Source organism: Hesperophylax consimilis, chromosome 28, assembly GCF_061612785.1.
Source record: "Hesperophylax consimilis isolate HC1 chromosome 28, BYU_Hcon_1.0, whole genome shotgun sequence".
Taxonomy (NCBI): domain Eukaryota; kingdom Metazoa; phylum Arthropoda; class Insecta; order Trichoptera; family Limnephilidae; genus Hesperophylax; species Hesperophylax consimilis.
In genome coordinates this window covers 24,352,074-24,372,820 of record NC_142863.1, presented here as the reverse complement: position 1 = coordinate 24,372,820, position 20,747 = coordinate 24,352,074, and the positions used below count along the sequence as shown (strand labels likewise).

The 20,747-nt window shown below is 34.1% G+C and overlaps 1 protein-coding gene across 1 annotated transcript in view; it reads left to right on the top strand.

Moving 5' to 3' along the window:
- The window catches only part of LOC149410399 (uncharacterized), an 892,605-nt gene that overhangs the window by 111,132 nt on the left and 760,726 nt on the right, over positions 1–20,747 (top strand). Inside the window, 1 exon segment of the mRNA XM_089648756.1 lies at positions 16,479–16,726. Within this exon segment, the coding sequence (XP_089504882.1) occupies positions 16,615–16,726 (112 nt within the window). The 5' untranslated portion in view covers positions 16,479–16,614.

The following is a 20,747-nucleotide window of genomic DNA, read 5'->3' as shown; positions in this document are numbered from 1 at the left end:
CATTACCCAAATAATGAGTGAATTGAAGAAGAAACCTAGTGGTGCAGCTTATAAAAGGAAGGCTAAGGAAAAAGAATAGTAATTCCTATATTTTTTTTACATTAACCCAACACAAGAGGCTCTGAGGAAAATAATTTCCCTCAGGGCCTCTGTCATTTTTGAAGATGCTGTGTGGAGGGTCTTTTTGAGGAGAGGAAGGAGTGAACGTGGGTCTTGAAGAGACCCATGTTGTAGGAAGGAGGAAACACAGAGCCCGGCAAATCGTTCCACAGCCGAGCTGTTGAACACAATAACGAGTCGTAGAAGCAACCCGTTTGACATTTGTCACATGACAAATGTCAACCGTGTACATATGTTGGGCGCGCGTTTGGTGTGTTTCCCGACTATGCACCGGTGCCGAGGGGATCAATGATGCTAGTTCCTTGGAGCATCTTCCATTGAAATACCGGTTAATAAATATTTTCCGTGTTTGATGTTTTTTCTTTAGAGAATTCTGAATTTTAGTAAAAACGTCCGTAGTTGTTATGGCGGTGTGTTTTCTTGCAAGTTTCAAATCATCAGGAATATCAAATAAATGTTCATCGGGTGACTCGATTGAAGTTATGCAGTTCACACCGGTTTTTCCACCCAATGCTGCTAACACTGTAAATGTGAATCGTAACTTTTCCATTTTTCTTCACTAAAAATATCGTTTTATAAGACAAATAAAACAATGCGTTGCTCTGAAGTACAAAGAAACGACATTTAAAGTTTATTTGTCGTCCTTTTTTATATTAAAAAATTACATTATTTTTATTAGTCACTCAGTCAGCCACTTAGCGAGTACAAAATGCTGTTCATAAATAAATGCTGTTTAAGTGTAACCAAGACAACACATAAGTGACATTTGAAAAGTGCATAAAATAAAATTCGTAATTTAAACACAAAGGGATCCTAGGCATTTCTAGGTAGGTACTTATTAGTGAGTACTTATTCCTTTACATAAATAATTGATCATTTAAATTTTTTATGTTTTATTAATTATCCCTATTAATATTATAACTGCGAAAGTGTATATGTGTGTGTTTGTATAGGTATATGTTACTTCTTCATGCAAAAAAACTACTGAACCGATTGTGATGAAACTTGGTATGTAAAAAAAAGATAGCTGGCAGTGTTGCCAACGAGTGCGATATATCGCCATTTAGGCTACTCAGAACGAGAATCGGCGCTGAAAAAATCTAAAAGGCGACTGGTCGGGCTACTTCAGAGTCAAGTTAAAAACATAATTTTCACGTAAAAACATCAATTTTAAACAATTCTCTAGCCCCCCCCCCCCCCCACCATGAATTTTTTTTTTCGGGACAAATTTTATTTTCTTGAAATTCTCTAGCCACCCCCCCCCCTCCCACGAAATTTTTATTTTCACGTAAAACCCACCTAACTACAAATTCGGCTACTTTAGGTACTTGTTAAAATTTATAATATGTGGTCGCTAGAGGGGCGCCGATGAGGTGCTTGCCTAGGGCGCTCTCAACAGTTAATCCGCCTCTGCTTTACACTCCTTTCTTCACTCATTCGCTCTACATGCCCAAACCATCTAAACGTCCCTTTCTTAATCTTACTTATTACGCTTAAATCTCCACATTTCATAACCACAATTTTTTATTTATTTATTTTGCCAAAATAGTAAATAAAGCAATACATTGCCAAAGTCAACATAGATAATGTACGAAAAATAAAGGTTACATATATGTCGTATTATAATTTGTTGAAAGGGTCGTGGAAAATATCCATATGTCCTGCGAGGCAGTTAATTACTCTACTAAATCTTCCCAGGGGAAGTTAGTTCTGCACCTGGGAAGTATTAAAAGCCTGTATTGATGGCCTCGCGTGAAATTATTCGACATCGAATCATAATGAAGAATAAAGACTGACGTCAGAAATTATAGACCAGTTGCAGTACTGTCAACAATTCCAAATTTTTTTGAAATGATTATCTGTGATAAAATCAGTCCACAAATCACGCCTTTCTTAAGAGGTAATTAACATGGCTTCTTACCGAAGAAATCAACGGTAACCAACTTACTCTCTTTCTCTCGATGGGTAGCGCAAGGCCTAGACTGTAGGCATTAGACGGACGTAATTTACACGCACTTCGCAAAGGCATTTGACCGAGTAGATCACGATATTCTAATAAAAAAGATGCATAAAATAGGTTTTAATCAACCCTTACTGACATTTTTTGCGTCGTATTTAAAAGATAGAAGTCAGTATGTAAATATAAATGGATACGACTCGCATACGTTCTCAGCTCTGTCAGGAATTCCTAAAGGATCGAATCTCGGTCCCATGTTATTCCTTATTCTGATGACATTCAGGATTGCATACGTCACAACTCATGTCTATTATTCGCGGATGACATGAAACTGATGAAGGAAATCGAATCAGATTATGATTATTAGAAACTGCAGGCCGACCTCGATTCAATCATGATATGGTCGGTAAAAAATAAACTTAACTTCAATATTTAAAAAAAAGCGTTGTTATGACTTATAGTCGTTCACAAAATCTGCTATTCTGCCAGTATAGAATGAATGGTGAAGTACTTACACGCGTAAACATCATCAAGGACCTTGGGGTGATCTTTGATCCCAAGCTGACATTTTCAAACCACATAGTCCAGCTTACCTCGGCTTGCTCCAAAACTCTTGGTTTTGTAATTAGAACTTGCAAACAATTCAATAACATAGAAGCAATGACCGCCATGTTCAACGGAGTGGTCAGAAGCAAGCTGGAGTACGCCAGTACTGTCTGGATACCTTTTCAACTTAAATACATAAATATGAACGAACAAATTAAAAAAAAATCCTAAGGTATGTTTACATGCGATCATACGGAATATATCTGAAATTCATGCATCACGTGGAACTGCTAAAGGAGACAAATTACCAAAGCCTGGAGGCCAGACGTAATGCCGGACTCATGGTATTTGAATTAAAGTTACTAAAAAACCTTATCGATTGTCCATATCTCCTGTCATGCTGTGGCTTATTCGTTCCTGATAAATACTGTCGAAATCGTAGCCACGACCTATTCTGTATACCGCAGGGTCGGACAGATGTCATTGCCGAACATAGCATGACAAGAGGTATGACCTTGCTAAATGCCCTACCAGCGGATATAGATGTGTTTAATATCACTATACCATGTTTTAAGAAAAATATGTACATGTATTGTTAGTTATAATAAAATGGTACCATAATTGGACTTACCTGTCTGTCGTACAGTAAAAAAAATAAATAAAATAATTGTCTGATACTACTAATAAACCGTTCAGAAGTTTATAAGCCATCAGCAGTAATGCGACATCCCTCTTGTAACTAAGACTGCAGATACTTTCCCGAGAAAAATGCTGTAGGAAACAGCCATGGATAAAAACCGAACTTTCTCATGTAGAGTTATCGTAAAAATTTATTTTGTAATTTCTCGACATATCTACCTGGCGCTCATACCTGAGATCCACTCTAGAGAATGCAATGCACTAAGTCAAAGTAAAGCAGCCTTATAACTGCAAAGTTGGTCAATTCCTTTGCATATGACGAAACCCAGACACGTTTGTGGTTGGTTTACAGATCTTTTCAATATGAAATGTTTAACGAGCGTCATTCGCCATATGCTTCAGAGACGTATCTTTAAATTGGAATTAAAATATTATGGTCTTGTGCTTTGAACATTTTCGGAAGTTAAAGTCGAGTTTATTGTCAATAATTGCATTAATATCTTCCTGAAGCTTTCCACAGTCTTCTAATGAATTCTCAAACGGAGTTAAAAAGCCCCGCATTCCGAATTTCTACTGATTTATAACATATTATCTTGAACACTTAAAGTTTTTAAGTTCATAAAAATATATTTGCTATCTTTGAAGATAATATTTTTACATTTGTTTTGCCGAAACGGTAATTATATGAAATTCCCTCAATAGAAAAAAATCGCAAAGTAATCTCAAAAGATTATTAAAAACAAGTTTAGTTCTGTTATTTAATATGTTATAGGTATGAAAAAATTTACAGGATATCTTTAAATGGATTTTTTTTTGTTTTTTGCTCTATTTCTAAAAATTTCTAATATTAAATATTTTTATCGTATTTTAATATTAGAGCGCTCTCTCTAACATTCGTATTTACATATCTACCTTTAAAACTATCTTTGAACGCTTACTAGCTTTAAGACGAGACAATACCCTAAAATAAAGCCAGAATCTTAACGACGTAAGTAAAACAGCCGTGCACAAAAATATGCAACTCGCGTCTCTGGTGTATTGAAGAGTCCTGCGGTTGATTTTCCCTATCAAATCTCTAAAATAAAGTTAGAATCTTAACGACATAAGTGATGAAGTCGTGTAAAAACAATATTTGTCGCGCGGCCCAGCGTTATGGACGGGCATTCGGTCGATTTTGCCTGAGCAGGCCTGGAAAATCGATCTTTCCGTAGGGTTTATTTTAATTATTTCTGATAAACGTATTGATAAAATTTAAAATGTTTTTAGAGGGATCCCCATTGAAGTTACTAATTCATCGATTAGAAAAATAAAATCTGGTGCTTACCTCTAGTTTTATTGTTGAAAAACGTTTTATAAAATTTTTAAATCGAATCTAATGGTTCGATTCGATTCGAGTAATATTTTCGTCAGATGTAATTAAAATGTGAGCGTCAAAAGCAAAAAGTGATGAAATGAAGTTACAATTAATTTTTAAAATTTTGTATAATTTTATTATTTAAACATGAAAAGTTATGCATGTGTGAATGGGGGCGGGGTTATTTATTTATTATTAAGAATTTCTAATTTATGTTGTTTTTTCTTTTAATAATAATAATAATTTCTTCAAATTTTGCAAATTCACTTTGTGGCACCATTTTATTAATAAAATAATTAAAACACTTTGTTTTTACCACGATAATCTTTATTTTTTATATAAAGTCAACATGTTTCGAGAACGATGTTCTCTTCATCAGGACAATTAATGTACTAAAAACTAAATTGTCAAGTATATAGAGACAGGTGTGGGTAGAAAAGGAAGTAGTGTTGGGGGGGGGGGTTGAGGGGAGGGGAGAGAGGTGGAAAGGGGAGGTGCTTAGATGGTTAGTAAATTCCGAATAATTATTGCTATTTAGACATCTCAAATGTTCCTTAATCCTTGTTTCAAAATTTCTGCAAGTTTTACCTATGTAAAAATGGTTACAATCATTGCAATTCAATTGGTAAACTCCGGATTTTTCATTTTTAAGTCTTTGTCCTTGTTTTTTAGAATATAATTTTTCAATTTATTATTAGTATGAGTTTACCAATTGAATTGCAATGATTGTAACCATTTTTACATGCAGAAATTTTTATGAAGAGAACATCGTTCTCGAAACATGTTGACTTTATATAAAAAATTAAGATTTTCGTGGTAAAAACAAAGTTTTTTAATTATTTTTTTAATAATAATAATTGTGCAGTGCGGTCATTCCATCTGCACATTTCACCTACCCCTGCGTGTGACAGTATTACCACAGGGCGGGGAAGGTTACACCAAGTAATCCACCCCATCACCAATAGGCTGTGGAGGAGCCTCTTCAATTTGACGTGTATATTATATCTTTTAGTCAATCTTAGAGGTTTATCACTTTAGCGAAACTGGTGGTGCGTTAAAATTATAAAATAATCTTTTCGGTGGTAGAATCTCTGTATTTCTGCGTAACTCATGTTAAATGACCTCTAGAACTGGAATCTGATTTGTTTTTCAAAGTTGGTACTAATTGTTGGAATGATACAGAAAGGAGATAAAGTAGGTACCTATCAAAATACTTATTTTATAAATTAATTATTTTATTGGATTATTAATCTATATTATAAGTGATTTATTGGCCCCATCTTAGACATTTTCTTACTCACCGTCCTTTCTCCTCCCTCTTACTAACGTGACTAATACCTTGTAACGCCTCTACTCCTTAATATTTTGTAAAATTAAGTTAAGTATTTATTTTATACTGAGGAAGGAACGGTCCATCAATTGCACTGAAGAGATAACTAGTAGAAATGTGTTGTTAGAGTGCCGGCATTGCCCGATCAAACATTGTCGTAGATAGAAATTTTAGATTAATTCTAAAGACGTAGCGCAACGGTAGAGCAGCTGACCGGAAGTCAGAAGGCTGCGGGTTCAATTGTCATCGGCGGCATTAATTCTTATCGGATTTTTTTTCAATTTGCATGGGTGTTTAAGGCTAATAATTATTGCTTGTAATCATTTATTATCCATTGTGATATGCATAAAAACCTAGTTTATAAACATTAGTTTATCATAAAAAATAAATCTTTATTTCAACCAATTTCATTAGCCTGATTAAAGTTTAGGTCTTTTAAATTTGTAAATGTGCGTAGTTAGTTTTCCTTCAAATCACACTTTTAGAGTTTTTTGATCAATAGATTATAGGTAGGTTTATAAATAAAGTTCATATTAATAAGAATTCGAATATAATAAGATTAATATTATTATGAGATGAGATATATATTATTTTTAGGAATAAACGTTCACTGAAAATAGCTTTATTAAATATTTTCTGATAATTGGTAGCGATCGTCTCGTTCTTAATATAAGACTATTTAATATAAATTACTAGCTGATTAAATGACCCGGCGTTGCTCAAAGATTTATAAATAGTTTGGGGTAAAGTTTGAGGTTGTTAATTTTAGAGTACCTGAAAACTAGTCCACTTGATCTTGATTTGTCTTCCCTGGGCATCAACAACTAGGTGCCTAACAATCTTAATGTTGCGAAAAACGAATAATTTTAGTAAATCGAGGAATTTAAATACCCGTAAAGAGCCGTATTACCGATAAATATATTTTTTTGATACTTGGAAGATTGTCTAATTGAATAAATAAAATTGGTCCGAGAAAAGATCCTTGCGGAACGCCCATATATTATTTTGGGTATTTACGTTATTCGTCCCATAAGTGATGTACTCCACTTCTAGGTGTTCTTCGTTACCTTTATTCAACAAAATCACAATTATATTTTTCACATCCATGTCGGATATGCAAATGTATCAGAGTGGCTTACCAGAAATATTTTGAGAATGCTACTGACTTTACGTAATACGAAACTATAATGGACATTAATTAACGTATTTATTTAACTAAAATACCTCCGTTGAATCCGAATTATAACAATTTTCCACTTCGGAATGGAAACTGAAACATACTGGTTTCCAAATTAACAATCAGGCATCCTTTTCATGCAAAGTAAAAAAAACAAATAAAACATAAATAAGCCAGCTGCCCGCACACGGCTTGCGCGAGGCTTCTCACGGCGGTAGCGAAACATTAGCAGGTTTTAATATTGGCCGGTTTCCGCATCCTCACGCCAGAGCACACCGCTTCCGGTCTCCCGGCACTATCACGGGCTTCCGGTACAGGCGTGTTGCCATGGCAACTGTGAAGCCGAGCTGTTGTAGCTTGCGGAGGCTGTATTATGTAGGCTGTATCCGTATTTATGCGGGGTTATCATTGTAATAATCGTCCTAATATAAGTAAATAGCTTAATCTGAGATATTAAACAGACTCGGGTACACATACTCTTCTGTTATTCCGGCTATTGCCAAGACTAAATAAGATTTGGTAAGAAACATATCCTAATTATGAGTGTCACAGTAGCTATAAATCTAGCGATGGGGTATTTAAAAAATAAATGCCTTGTGCGATGGAGATTTTTTGGGGTCCCAACCGTGGGTAAGTGTACGCGGTGACATTTGCGACGAATCCGTATGTGTTTTACATACGCTTATTGTTCAAATCTGTAGCGTTTTGTGTGGGTCGTAGGTCGTGTGTACGCAGTACACAGTGAAACCTGCATAGAAAACGAAAATTGAAAGGTAAATTATTTTCCCATTCTTTTCTTTGATTCGCCTCTGTTTATTTATTTATTTATTTGCAAAAACAGTACAAAAAACCAATACATTGCAAAAGCGGTAAACAAATTATGGAAGAAAATTTTATACATAAGTATACAGTTAAAACATATGCAAAAGCGGTAAACAAAATATGGAAAAAAAATTATACATAAGTATACAGTTAAAACAAATACAATATTTCTTGCTTAAAGTCGTTGTAGGACATATGGAAAATATCTTAGTTAGCTGGAAGGGATTTAATTAACCTAGTGAGTCTTCCCAGGGGCATCACCATTGGTAAGTTAGTTCTGGACCTGGGAAGAATTAAAAGCCTGTGTTGGCGGCCTCTCGTGAAATTATCCGGGACATAAAGTCCTATTTTTGACGGAATGTCTGGAATTGATAGTAAACCATTCAGAAGCTTGTAAGCCATCAACAATAATGCGATGTCCCATCTGGAACTAAGGCTGCAGATACTCAGCATTCCCGAGATAAATGCTGTTGGAAACAGCCATGGGTAAAAACCAAATTCTCTCATATAGAGGTATCGTAATTTTTTTTTGTATTTTCTCGACCATTAGTACGTAGACAGTGTCCTCTGGCCCCCATACCTGAGATCCACTCTCGAGAATGCTACCCACTAAGCTAAAGTAAAGCAGCCTAATGACTGCAAGGTTTGTCAGTTCCTTTGAATTGTGTATGACAAAACCTAACATTCTTGTAGCTGATTTACAGATCTTTTCAATGTGAGCGTGAAATGTTAAGCGAGCGTCATACACAATTCCTAAGTCCTTATAAGTCACCGTATGCTTCAGTGATGTATCTTTCATTTTGTAATTAAAATATACGATCTTTTGTGACCTCGTAGAACACATAACTGAGCATTTTTGGAAGTTGAAACCGAGTTTGCTATCAATACTCCAGTCAATAATTGCATTTATATCTTCCAGGAGCTTTTTACAGTCTTCTAATGATATTATTCTTAAGAACAGTTTAATATCATCTGCAAAAAGTAATAAACGGACGAATTTGATTTTTCCCCGAATATTATTTATAAAAATTAGAAACAATAAGGGTCCTAAATTGGAACCCTGCGGCACACCAGAGTTTGTAGGATACGCGTTAGAGTTAAAACCACCATAGGAAACGAATTGTTCCCTTTCTTTTAAATAGTTAGCAAATAGTTTTATTAAGTTTTCGGAAAAACTAATTTCTTCAAGCCTACTTAAGAGCACTAGGTGATCAACCTTATCGAAAGCTTTCGCTAGTTGCTTTCGTATAACCAATTATGTCAGTAGTCGTTGACAATCTCATTAATGTTGATTGTCACAAAGCACTCTTTTCAGGGTGAAATGCCTAAAACCAAAAAAAAATGTTGATTGTACGAGTGCAAAGATAAAACTCTCATACACATACTTTTTTTTATATGTTTGTGACAGGCTAAGTGTGCGGGAAGTAAGAGTTGCGGTAATGAGAGTGCGCACACTTACACCTCTACATAAAAGATGTTTTTGAATAGTATACTTATTTTATCTGTTTAATTTTTACAATTAAATATTCTACTAAGAAAGACACCAAATAGGTTCATTTTGCACCCGAGAGCAGATTGAAAGCAGAGTGCGTACTCTTATACTACCCATACGCATTCGACATGATTGTGAAATTTTTATACATTTTTTTTAAATTTACGAACCGTTGAGGTTGAGGTTTTGTGTTAGTTTGAGATACACCAATAAACAATTATATTAAAACGAAAATTTTTTGTATAAAACATCTTCAGCTTTTTAATTGAAAAATTCTTATGTAAAAATAGCAGTTACAAAAAAGTAGATATGTCCCAACTCAAAACCATTTAAATACTTCCTTTGCATTTTCTTATAACTACCAAGTTTTATTTGATCTCTTTCTTTATCTAACAAATTGATTTCCTTTGTTGCAGGTGGCGCGCGCTTTTATCCGACAACATTGAACCGTTGAATTTTAATTATAAAACCATCAAACCCGACTGCGCAACTGTGGGAAGAGATTTCTTCATTTTTCCTCGCTTGAAACTCTCGAAGAAATTTCCATCCTTCTTTATAACTAATAACCGCATCTTGAAATTATCTTTAGCAAGAAAACACAATTTGTTTAATATATATTATTTTATATGAATATCGCACAAGCGTCCCAACTGTTCCCAACCGTTTGCACGTAGACAGCTTTCTGATATGCATTAGTATTAATTTATTAAAAATCTGAAAACGAACAATCAAATTGTTCGTTTTGCTGTTGGAATTGGGACTGGAGGTCTATAACGAATGATTTGATGAATTTTATAGCAAACTGTCAGGAAAGCAAGAATAAGTTACGAGGAAATCGGAACACGTGTTCTTCATAGTAAAATTAGTTTCGCATCTCTTCCATTATATTTATTCGGACAAGGGCACCTGCGTGAACACGTGTTCAGATATATTCTGAATGACTAATGTTTTATTAAAAAATGATCATGAAGTCACATTTTTAACAGTATCTTGATTTAAAAAGTGGTACTCACTTTTTTCCGTATGGAGCCAGTGAGACTATGATATATTGTGAGGCTAAAAGTAATAAGGAGGGGAAGGATCTGGTCACCGAAGACGGCTTAAGCAATTCCAAGCAACGTTTCAATTATTATTTTATTATTATTTTAAATAATAAAATTGTAAAATAACACAAATTTATCAAATAATGTTTACTTCCGCACGCCAGGATTTGAACCCGAGACCTTCAGATTGCTAGTCAAGAGCCTTACCTCTCGACCTTCTCTTTCTTTACCTGACCATTATCAAAGTTATTAGTTGTTACTAAAATGGATATTTTCAAACAAAATGTCAAAAATAAGGAGATAAAAAAGTGTTATCTGTATACCTACCTCTCACAGAAATCCCTAAATAATAATAATAATAATGATTGGATTATTTATATAGCGCCGTTTTCGTGAGAAAATCACCTCAAGGGCGCTTAACAACTTAATTTATGCGTTGATCACTTAGACTTAATTACTTTTGGTTTATAACTAAGTTTCATAGATAGAGAGAGACTTATAACTAAGACTAATGTCGAGTGATTTACAACTAAGACTTTTAACTAATGACGCTATACATATTTTTATGACCAAGTGGGCATTTTTACACAATACCGCTACAAAACGACTTACAACTACGGCTTAAACTAGAGATTTACGACTAACATACATATTTAATTTATATTTACAAATACCGATTGTTATGATTTCTGCGCGTGGTGTCAGTTATAAAATATTTAAAAAAATTGTTTACGCGTAATAAACGGTTAATAACGGTGAAAGAAAAGTCGAATAGAAAATCCCCTGGACTGAGCAATGAAATACTACTGATGAATAAAACAATAAAAAAGGTCATCATTCTGGATACGACAAGTTGAAAAGGTGAGTCTTTAGTTTTGCTCTGAACTCAGATGAGCTGTCGATCTTTCGCAAATATGAAGGGAGTTTGTTCCAAGCTGTTGGGCCTGCTACTGCAAAAGCTCGGTCTCCAAAATTGGTATTGTGATTGCGCATAGGTACTGAAAGTCTACCTATGGCTGTTGAAGATGCTGATCGAAGCGTTGCTTGCCTAACATTAACATCGTTTGGAATGCAGAGTTCCGACAAGTAGGGTGGCGCCATATCATGTACGGCTTTAAAAACCATCCAGCAGAGTTTGAATTGGATTCTCTCAGGGCACTTAAGCCAATGAAGGTTCCGCAAATGTTGTGAGATGTGGGAATATTTGGGAACACCAGTTATCAGCCTTGCTGCAGCATTGAAAACAGACTGAAGTCTGTCAGTGTATATTTTAGGGAGACTTGCGTATATGCCATTGCAATAGTCAAGTCGTGATACAACGTAGGAGTTTACTAACATCTTTGTGGCGCTAGCCGGAATATTTCTTTTTATAGATTTGATTTGACGCAGGTGAAAGAAACCTGCGCTTACTGTTTTGTTAATTTGGGCTTTGAGTGAGAGATCTTCATCTAGATGAACACCTAGGAGTTTAATGCCATTTTTAGGGATGATGTTGCAGCCCGAAGTAATGAGAGGAGTTTTGTCTAACATTGACTGGCGCTTTTTTGTTGCTGTCCAGAGAAATTCTGTTTTGGATGGATTTAGTCTAAGTTTGTTCGAAGACATCCACTCTGTTATGGCACCAATGCATTTAACAGTAATATATTTTAATTTGTCTTTCTCATTCGGTGCACAGTAGAAATAGATTTGCTGATCGTCAGCATAGCAATGGGAAAGAAGTCCGAATGAATCTATAATTTTGGCAACATCGTTGATGAAAAGAATAAAAAGTAGGGGCCCCAAGACTGAACCCTGGGGGACTCCAGAAGTCAGGGTCACGTAGGGAGAGTTTTTACCGCCCGCTTGTACAGATTGGGTTCGGCCACAGAGGTATGACTTTATCCACTTAATAATTTCACCACCCAGTCCAAAAGTTTTTTCCAGTCTGTCGATCAGGAAATTGTGGTCGATGGTGTCAAATGCTGCACTCAGATCTAATAGTGATAGCAAAGCTAGCTTACCTGACTCATTTGCAAGCATCAAATCTGACAACACGCGCAGTAATCCAGTCTCTGTAGAATGGTACCTCCTATAAGCTGATTGGTACTTTGACAGCAGTTCATTTTTCGCCAGATGGGCGGTTATCTGCCTAATCACAATTTTTTCTAGGATTTTTGAGATGAACGGTAGATTTGACACAGGACGATAATTACTTAAATCCTCAGAATCTAGTTGGGGTTTCTTTAGAATTGGTGAGACAAGGGCCTTCTTAAGCAGTTGGGGTACCTCGCCCAAGTCAACTGGCGCAGCCGGTAAGAGAACGTGAGTGTTACTTAATTACCTAGTTCTCATACAAATCCCTAAATAATACTGGCGCAGCCGGTAAGAGGAACGTGAGTGTTACTTAGTTACCTACTTCTCATACAAATCACTAAATAATACTGGCGCAGCCGGTAAGAAGAACACTGAATAATAAATATTTTTTTAAATCGCATGTTACCTGTCCAATTTTCTTTGAATAAAAACATAGGTGTTGATGAAAATTATATATAATTGTAGCACAGTATGAATATTATATATTTCGATCTATTTAAATGCTACCCACCGAATATGTTATTGGATAGAGTGGTCTCAATATGCTCATCCGTCATGGATGGTCGAGTAGGGGGCGCTAAATTGAATGATCGATGATGATATCAAATTTAAACACTGAACAAAAAATCAATAGAAGTGTTGTCTGATGAAAAAACTAAACTGATGACACTAATTTATAAGACCTTTTTACCAAAGGCCAACGATTTGGATTAAGATTACATCTCATACTATCTTCATATTTTTCAAGAAAGTTGTGTATTCTTCTTCTATCAGTATTTCAATGGTAGATCCTCTGAGGAACTAAGGTCGTTGATCCCTTTGCCACCGGTAAGCAGAGTAAAAACATGCTAAACGGGTCGTTATTGTTTCAACGGCATAAATCTCCAGCTTTTTTGTTTTATTTCAAACAACGTGGGTCTCTTCAAGTTTAACTTCCATCAAAAGGCCCTTGACACAACATCACTAAAGATCAAGATAGAAAGAAGAAAATAATTTGTTACTAATTGTTAACCTTGGATACCTAACGTTCGTCAAAATGACTAGCATCAAATTAATGAAAATCTAAGTGTATCTTTTGAATTCTTTTACCGAGATTATAGCTGCCACATGTCAACTAGTGGTCGCTAGACTATGGCGGTTGTGTTTAGTCGCTAATTCGTTTTGTTTTTGTGACATCTACTGACTTCACGTCATTTTGTCGAATTTTGTATTCAATGGTTTCAATGATTTTGTTCAACTTGCGCTACCAAATAAATAAGTAATTGAACTTTCATCGTTGATTTATGTCTTTTCTCTTGACAACGTCAAAGAAAAAATACATTTTTCCCAATCTCTGTATTTAGTGTGGAAAAGTGAATGGATTTTTTTTGTTAAAGGTACTGCCACTTAAGATATGTGATTTAGATACTCGAATAAAGATACATTTTGATATCGTATGTTGTTAGGTATACGTAACGTACGTTATAATCTATGCGTATGTATACGAGTTTGTCATATATATATGGCGTTAATTTAATTATTTTATGAAAATGCACTTTTGCAAGTAACGCTTTAAAATACGAAGACGAATTATTTGTTTGCGCCCGTACATACGCAATATGAATATGAATAAATGGTTTTGCCTGTATAAAAGCTCAATTCTTTCAAAAAAGGTATACAAATACAATATTGGAGTGAATCACTGATGCAATAATGTAGTGTATGCGTTTTTTGAGAGTTTTTAGTTTTTATACGGGCAAAAATGTGTAATCCCTGTTCACAATGTTCGTCAAAAAGTCGAATGGTTAGTTTATTGAACTACAAAAGCACGTTAGCTATCCGGGGTTAAAAACAGAGAATTACCACAGAGTTAGTATTTATATAAATATATATTATTTAATACATATATAAGCATATTGAAAAGCTTTTAAAATTAATTCCCCTTAAATGAGTAAAGACCGTTATTATATAAGCTTACGTAGTGGGGTATTTAAAGCAATCACCCATCCCGGTACTCGGAGGTCAGCTCTCTGCGGTTGTACCCGAACCTTCGAGTAAAAGGTTTTTTAATTATGCCGTTAATGGTTCGTAAGTGATTGGATAATTTATACAGCGTCGTTTTTGTCAGAAATAACCCCCTCCCCTGCTACTTAATTCTAATAACTATTCCCCGAAATTCTCGTTTACCGAATTTTCGGTATTTTTATTCCAGTACAAAATATAAAGAAACATATTTTTATAAAATGATGTATCGTATTATATAAAACTCTCTAGGCGCAATTTTTTTAAGAACCGTGACAATTAGATAATATTCACTTTATTAAATTGTTCGGTAATAACAAGATTAAATTGTTGGCATTCAAAATGGATAGTTGAAATTTTCACATAATTAAATTTTTGAGTTTTACAACCTTAGCCAGGAGCACTCCTGTCCTGGTGATACCGGTACACCAGGGGGTACTGATTTATTAGGACTTGGAACACGTGCTCTGAGTTTGCGAAGGAGGTTGGAGTTAAATTGACTGGTATATATGGCAACTTTATAAGCCAATATTGGGATTTAGGATGGACAGGAAAAAAGGAATTGATTGTGCGTTTTTTTATGTCCATCTTCTTCATAATTCTTTTTGGATCTTCTTGGCTCTTTTTTGCTCTTCTTGACTCTTTTTGGCTTATCTTGGTACGCCTTGACTCTTCTATGCTCTTCTTGACTCTTTTTGACTCTTCTTGGCACGCCTTGACTCTTCTTGCATTTTCGCCCCTACTCTTGCTAAGCAAAAATTTTGTACTTTCATTTTGGCGTTTCCGGGAAGACATTTAAAATTACCTGCTGACAAATCTTTTGAAGGTAACCTATTCTCACACATTATTAACTTTTAAGGTGCTAAATGAGTTGACCTCTAGACATAATGAATACCCCCTTTTCAGAGTGGTAGTTATTCAATAGGCGGTAGTTGCAATTATTATGGTGATTACTGTTATTTCTGTATAAACAACATTTTAAATCTCCGAAAGTTCTTCATCAATTGCTTTGAAATTTTGACACAAAGTTACATTCGAATACGCGTGTGTTTTTATATACTATTTTAAATAATATATAGATGTCACCTATGACAGGTAAAAACATGCTTTTTTTTAAAAAACAACGCCATCTTTTTAACATACATGCTTTTTTTACATAACAGCGCCATCTGTTGGACGCAAAAGCAACACGCGCTATTGTTCCTCTATCTGCACAGACAGACTGCGCCACAGCAATGCGTGGCGAGGTTCAGCTAGTTCAGAATAAAAAAGTTGTTTAAAATTACTGAAGCCGTATTTGGTGACTAGATTTGAATAGCCAGGTAGTTCAAAATGTATTCTTACCCACATCTATCCCCTCTCCCTCTTTTCTGCTTCAATGAACCCCTATTTGGGATGTCATAATCCCGCTGGCTCCAAGCAGTTAGAACTCTTTTACGGTGGTCAAAATTGTATTTCTGAAAATATTTTTAATATTTTATAATTCAATTCACTGTAAGACTTTTTTGTTGTTATTTTTGTTATTTGTTTTTAGGGGTGTTCTGCCGTGTTGCGCTAACTTCTTCTTTAACACGGCATAACACCCCAAAAACAAATAACAAAAATAATGTTGGTCGTGAAAATCTTAAATCATATTTCACTGTAAGACTGATTAATCATTCATTTAGGATATCTACGGGATTTCTAATTTGAACATTTTGGAAGATAGTTTGTGAAAAAAAGTAATTAGACTTATCTGCTGTTTTAGAAATCTTAGCTGTGCTAGAACATCTGTTCTGCTGTGTGGTATCTTGATCAATCTCGTAAAGACGACTACGACATGTATTATAAGCCATAGCATTCCAAAAGGAATTGGCTACCAATAGAGTTATTACTATACTAAAACTAAAAATAATAATTAATTTATAAATTTCTCTTATTTCAGAACTTTCTAAATAAGCGCAACAAGTAAAACAGTAGTGATAAAGACCAGTGAAGTGTTGTGACCCAGTTGTGTTGGTGTTGGTTGAGTGTGGTTGAGTTTGCGTCGAGTGTTGTTGAGTGTAACGTCAGCAGGCAGCATGGCGTCAGTCGATGCCAACGGGCAGATCAGCTGTCCAGACGATCAGAGGAACGGGTCGCAATTAGGTCCCGGGCAGCCGCAGCACAATTCTGGATATTACAATAAAAACGGTAAGTTGTCCTATTTACATTCTTATTAATTTATTAAGGAGCGCAGACCCGTGAAAAATCACAGCCGTGAAGAGAAAATCCCTTAAGGCCTATGTCATCCTTGGGATGCTAAATGGAGGGAATTTTTAGGGAAAGGAAGGAGAGAAAGTTCTGTGAAGGAAAAAGCATAAGGGGTGGGTAGGAATATGGGGGTAAATGGGTCCAGGGGTGATGGAGTATGAATCCATCCTTTCCACTGCGGTGCAAGTCTAGCATATAAAATATTCAGGACATAAAATTAAAATTTAAAAAATGCCACCGACGAAAATCGAACTCCGATCAACTGCACTAATTTTTTTCAAGAATAGTGGCATTATTTCATTAAATGTACCTACTGTGTTTCGTGACGCTGAATTGTTTTATGATTTAAGATTTTCACGGCCAAAAGTATTTTTGTTATTTGTTTTAGGGGTGTTTTGCCGTGTTGCGCTAACTCCTTCTTTAGCCAAAGTTTCGGACAACGTTACAGTGTCCATCATCAGGGCAGATGTTGATCATAAATTTTTCGAATATCCTGCCATCTGTTTTATCAGTTTTTTACACCTTATCACCTGGCAAATTTATTTTGTCAAATTATAAATTTAAACAAAAAAACAGTTAGGCCCATTTTTTTCACCGAAATTAACGTATGACGTAGTAATCAAATTGCTATTCAGCGCCTTATTGTTTTTAGATATTTAAAAAGGTGCCCGTTCAATGCCGATTATGGGTGCGTCTCAGCTTTCCATCAAATTGTGATTAGCGGACAAGCTTAACAATATGCTTAACTCTTCTGCTGGTAAAAATTTGTTCAAAATGGACTTAGGATATATCGGAGACCTGTCAACTGTCAATAAGTGAAATAACGAAAGTAGTTTTTATTGAAGGAAGTGAAAATAAAATATTACAAGTCTTCATATTTTTGGTAATAAAACAATGATTTTATTATTATTGAAATATACACAAATAAATATTTTACAAATTAAAAAATTATCTTCATTTAGAAGAGATCCATTGCCAATTTTAGTGAGGAGAGTTTTGGCGCTGGAAGAGCCGGCAAGTCACGAGACTGGCCGAATGAGTTTCGTTCCGTGGAAGAGCGTCGTCCCGTCTTGCCACTTTAGTGAAACAAGAGTTGTTTTTACCCCCCTAGGCTTGCCAAAAGATGTTTCATATCAAAAACAAAACTGCGCTGAATCTTCATTTGATGACAGTGTTAAATTTGATAACGGTGTTACATTTGATGACAGTGTTAAATTTGATAACGGTTTTACATTTGATGACAGTGTTACATTTGATGACAGTGTTTCATTTGAATTTCTTCGAAACAACCCGTCAAAAATTTGACTGCGATTTTTTTTTTTGAAATGTAAGGAAGATATTTCCACGCGATGAAAAGATTTCATTATTAACCTGACCAGTTCAATAAACACAAGATCATTCTATAGAGTTTTAAAGCCGTAAATATTTAATAATATGTTTCTCGTCTTATGGTCGGATGTTACTGTAACAAATCAAAATAATAAGTTTTGCTAATACAGCAATTCCAGAAATTAAATGGAAAATCATATTAATTCATGTGTGTAAGGCCTCTTTACTAAATGTAATAATATGGTTTTAAAGGGAGTTATGTAAATACGAATGTTAGAGGGAGCGAGCTAATATAAAAAAAACGTTAATAATTTAGCAAAAATTGTGAAAATATTTAATAAAACACGACTCATTTGAAATAGAGCAAAAATCTCTCGACAAATGCTTTACTTGCATCCACTGTGATTTTTTTCATGCCTATAACATATTAAATAACAGAACAAAACCTGTTTTTAATAAAAATAACTTTGCATTATTTTTCTATCGAGGGAATTTCATATTTTTTATGTTTCGGCATAACAATGTACAGATTTTATTTTCAAAAATAAGATACATTCGTTTTGGAACTTAAAAACTTATTAAATAACAGAACAAAACGGGTTTTTAATACTGTTTAGAGGTTACTTTGCGATTTTTATCTATCAAGGGAATTTCATATAATTAATCTTCAAAAATAACATACGTATTTTTTTTAAACTTAAAAACTTAAATAGTAAAATAGAAACTTGTTATAAATCGATAGAAATTGGGAATTCGGGGGCTTAGTAACAAATTATAATCTGCATCTGCTGCAAATAATATCCTCACGCAAGCTGTGAACTCGGAAACACACCGCGAGAAATTTGACTACAAAGAAAATCCATGAATATCTAATACGAATAGTTTCATTACTATGGGAATATTAATTAGCTAATCATTTTTTAAATAGCGCAAAATGAATTGATATTATTTTTTCAGTATTTTGATTACTTTGTGAACTGGTTACAGTCACGGATTATCAAATTGAAATTCTTAAATATAATGTTAAATTTGTTTTTGTAAACAAAAAATTTATTGTGTGGATTAAGAAGTATGTCAGTAATCCATGTTTACAACTGCTGTAATGAGTTTTCACCCGTGTGTACATATATTATTTAATTGTAATAAAGAACGATTTTGATTTAATTTTCAATTTTTTATTAAATTTAGAGTTCGATACTTAACTGAGTATGGTCAATTTAAGAGTACCTACTCGAAAAACTAGTCATAAGGACCTATTTTAATGTCACCATTTACAAACAAATTTTGAAGCTTACTTGCCAATTCTTGGCCTAAATAGTTTCTCAAATGAATATAATAGTGATGTCGATATTTTTAATGTAACAAATTCGATTTTTAAAACAAATTTTAAACAATTTTTTTGATGTCAAGATATTATTTCTGAAAATTTCAGTTCATAATATTTTTTTTATCAATTTTAAACCACTGTAATGTAAGAAATTATTTTTTCAACCATTGTTTATAACCCTTATATACAAAGTTGTAAAATTTCAATGTACAGAATGTAAAAGCCCCGTGGGCGTATAAAACGAGTGAGTAAATAAATAAAAATAAATTAGACAATTTTACACTAAATCTGCAAAACTTCACTTCCTTAAATGTAATATTTATATTTCCTCGTCAACAATCAATCAACAATAATATCCATAACTGCAACAAACTACACCCATCCCATTAAATCATATCATCCGCAGACAAATACATTTTAACCCTTAAATGCATACTGTTGCAAAACGGCAACATACCGTTCAAACCACCTTTAACTCTTTGGTGTATACTTAATGTATGCCGTTTTAGAATGATCAAGTTCACGGTAATATATTTTATCGAGTGGCATCACCTTTTTTTTCTTTCGCGAATGTCAAATGTCACTTTTTCAACAAAGTGAAGATTCTCGAAAATTGGTTGGAGGTTAGAATTACAGCTTGGTTTTGCTGTTATTAATTTGATTTTCTTAGGTAAGTAGATTCGTACAATACTTATATGCAAGAACTCGTATTTTTCCGGTAAACTTATTAGTTTTGAGAAATTTTTTTAGGTTTTTTATTTTTTTTTTCATACGTAAATTGTTTATATTATTTTTTATTAAATACATGGTGTTGTAAATCTGCAACAATTTTTTTTAATCAAATATCATTAAAAAATTACAAAAAAAAATCCTTTATATTTCCTTGCATATGTATGTAAATATCTACAAAATATATTTTTTTCCAGAAAAATTAATAAATCATGCATTTAAGGGTTAAGTAATACGTAATTAAACTCTATAATCACGTGCCTACATAATTGAAAGAATACACAAAAAAAAAGAAGAAAAAAAACACAAAATTAAACATAAAGTAGCAACTTTAACATTAATCATAGTAAATATAGGTATTTTTTGTCTTTCTTATTGTCTTTGTATATTTATATTTTTGTCTTTGTCCTTTGACAAATAATACAACATTGATGAAGGGAAAAATAAGTTCTATTTTTTATCTACAACTGGCCCCAACTCTCCCGATGTTCTAACTAAAACTACCGAATCCGGTATACGCGCACCGCTTATCATAGTGGAAGAAGTTTCAAGGAGATATTAGTACGCAGTAGCACC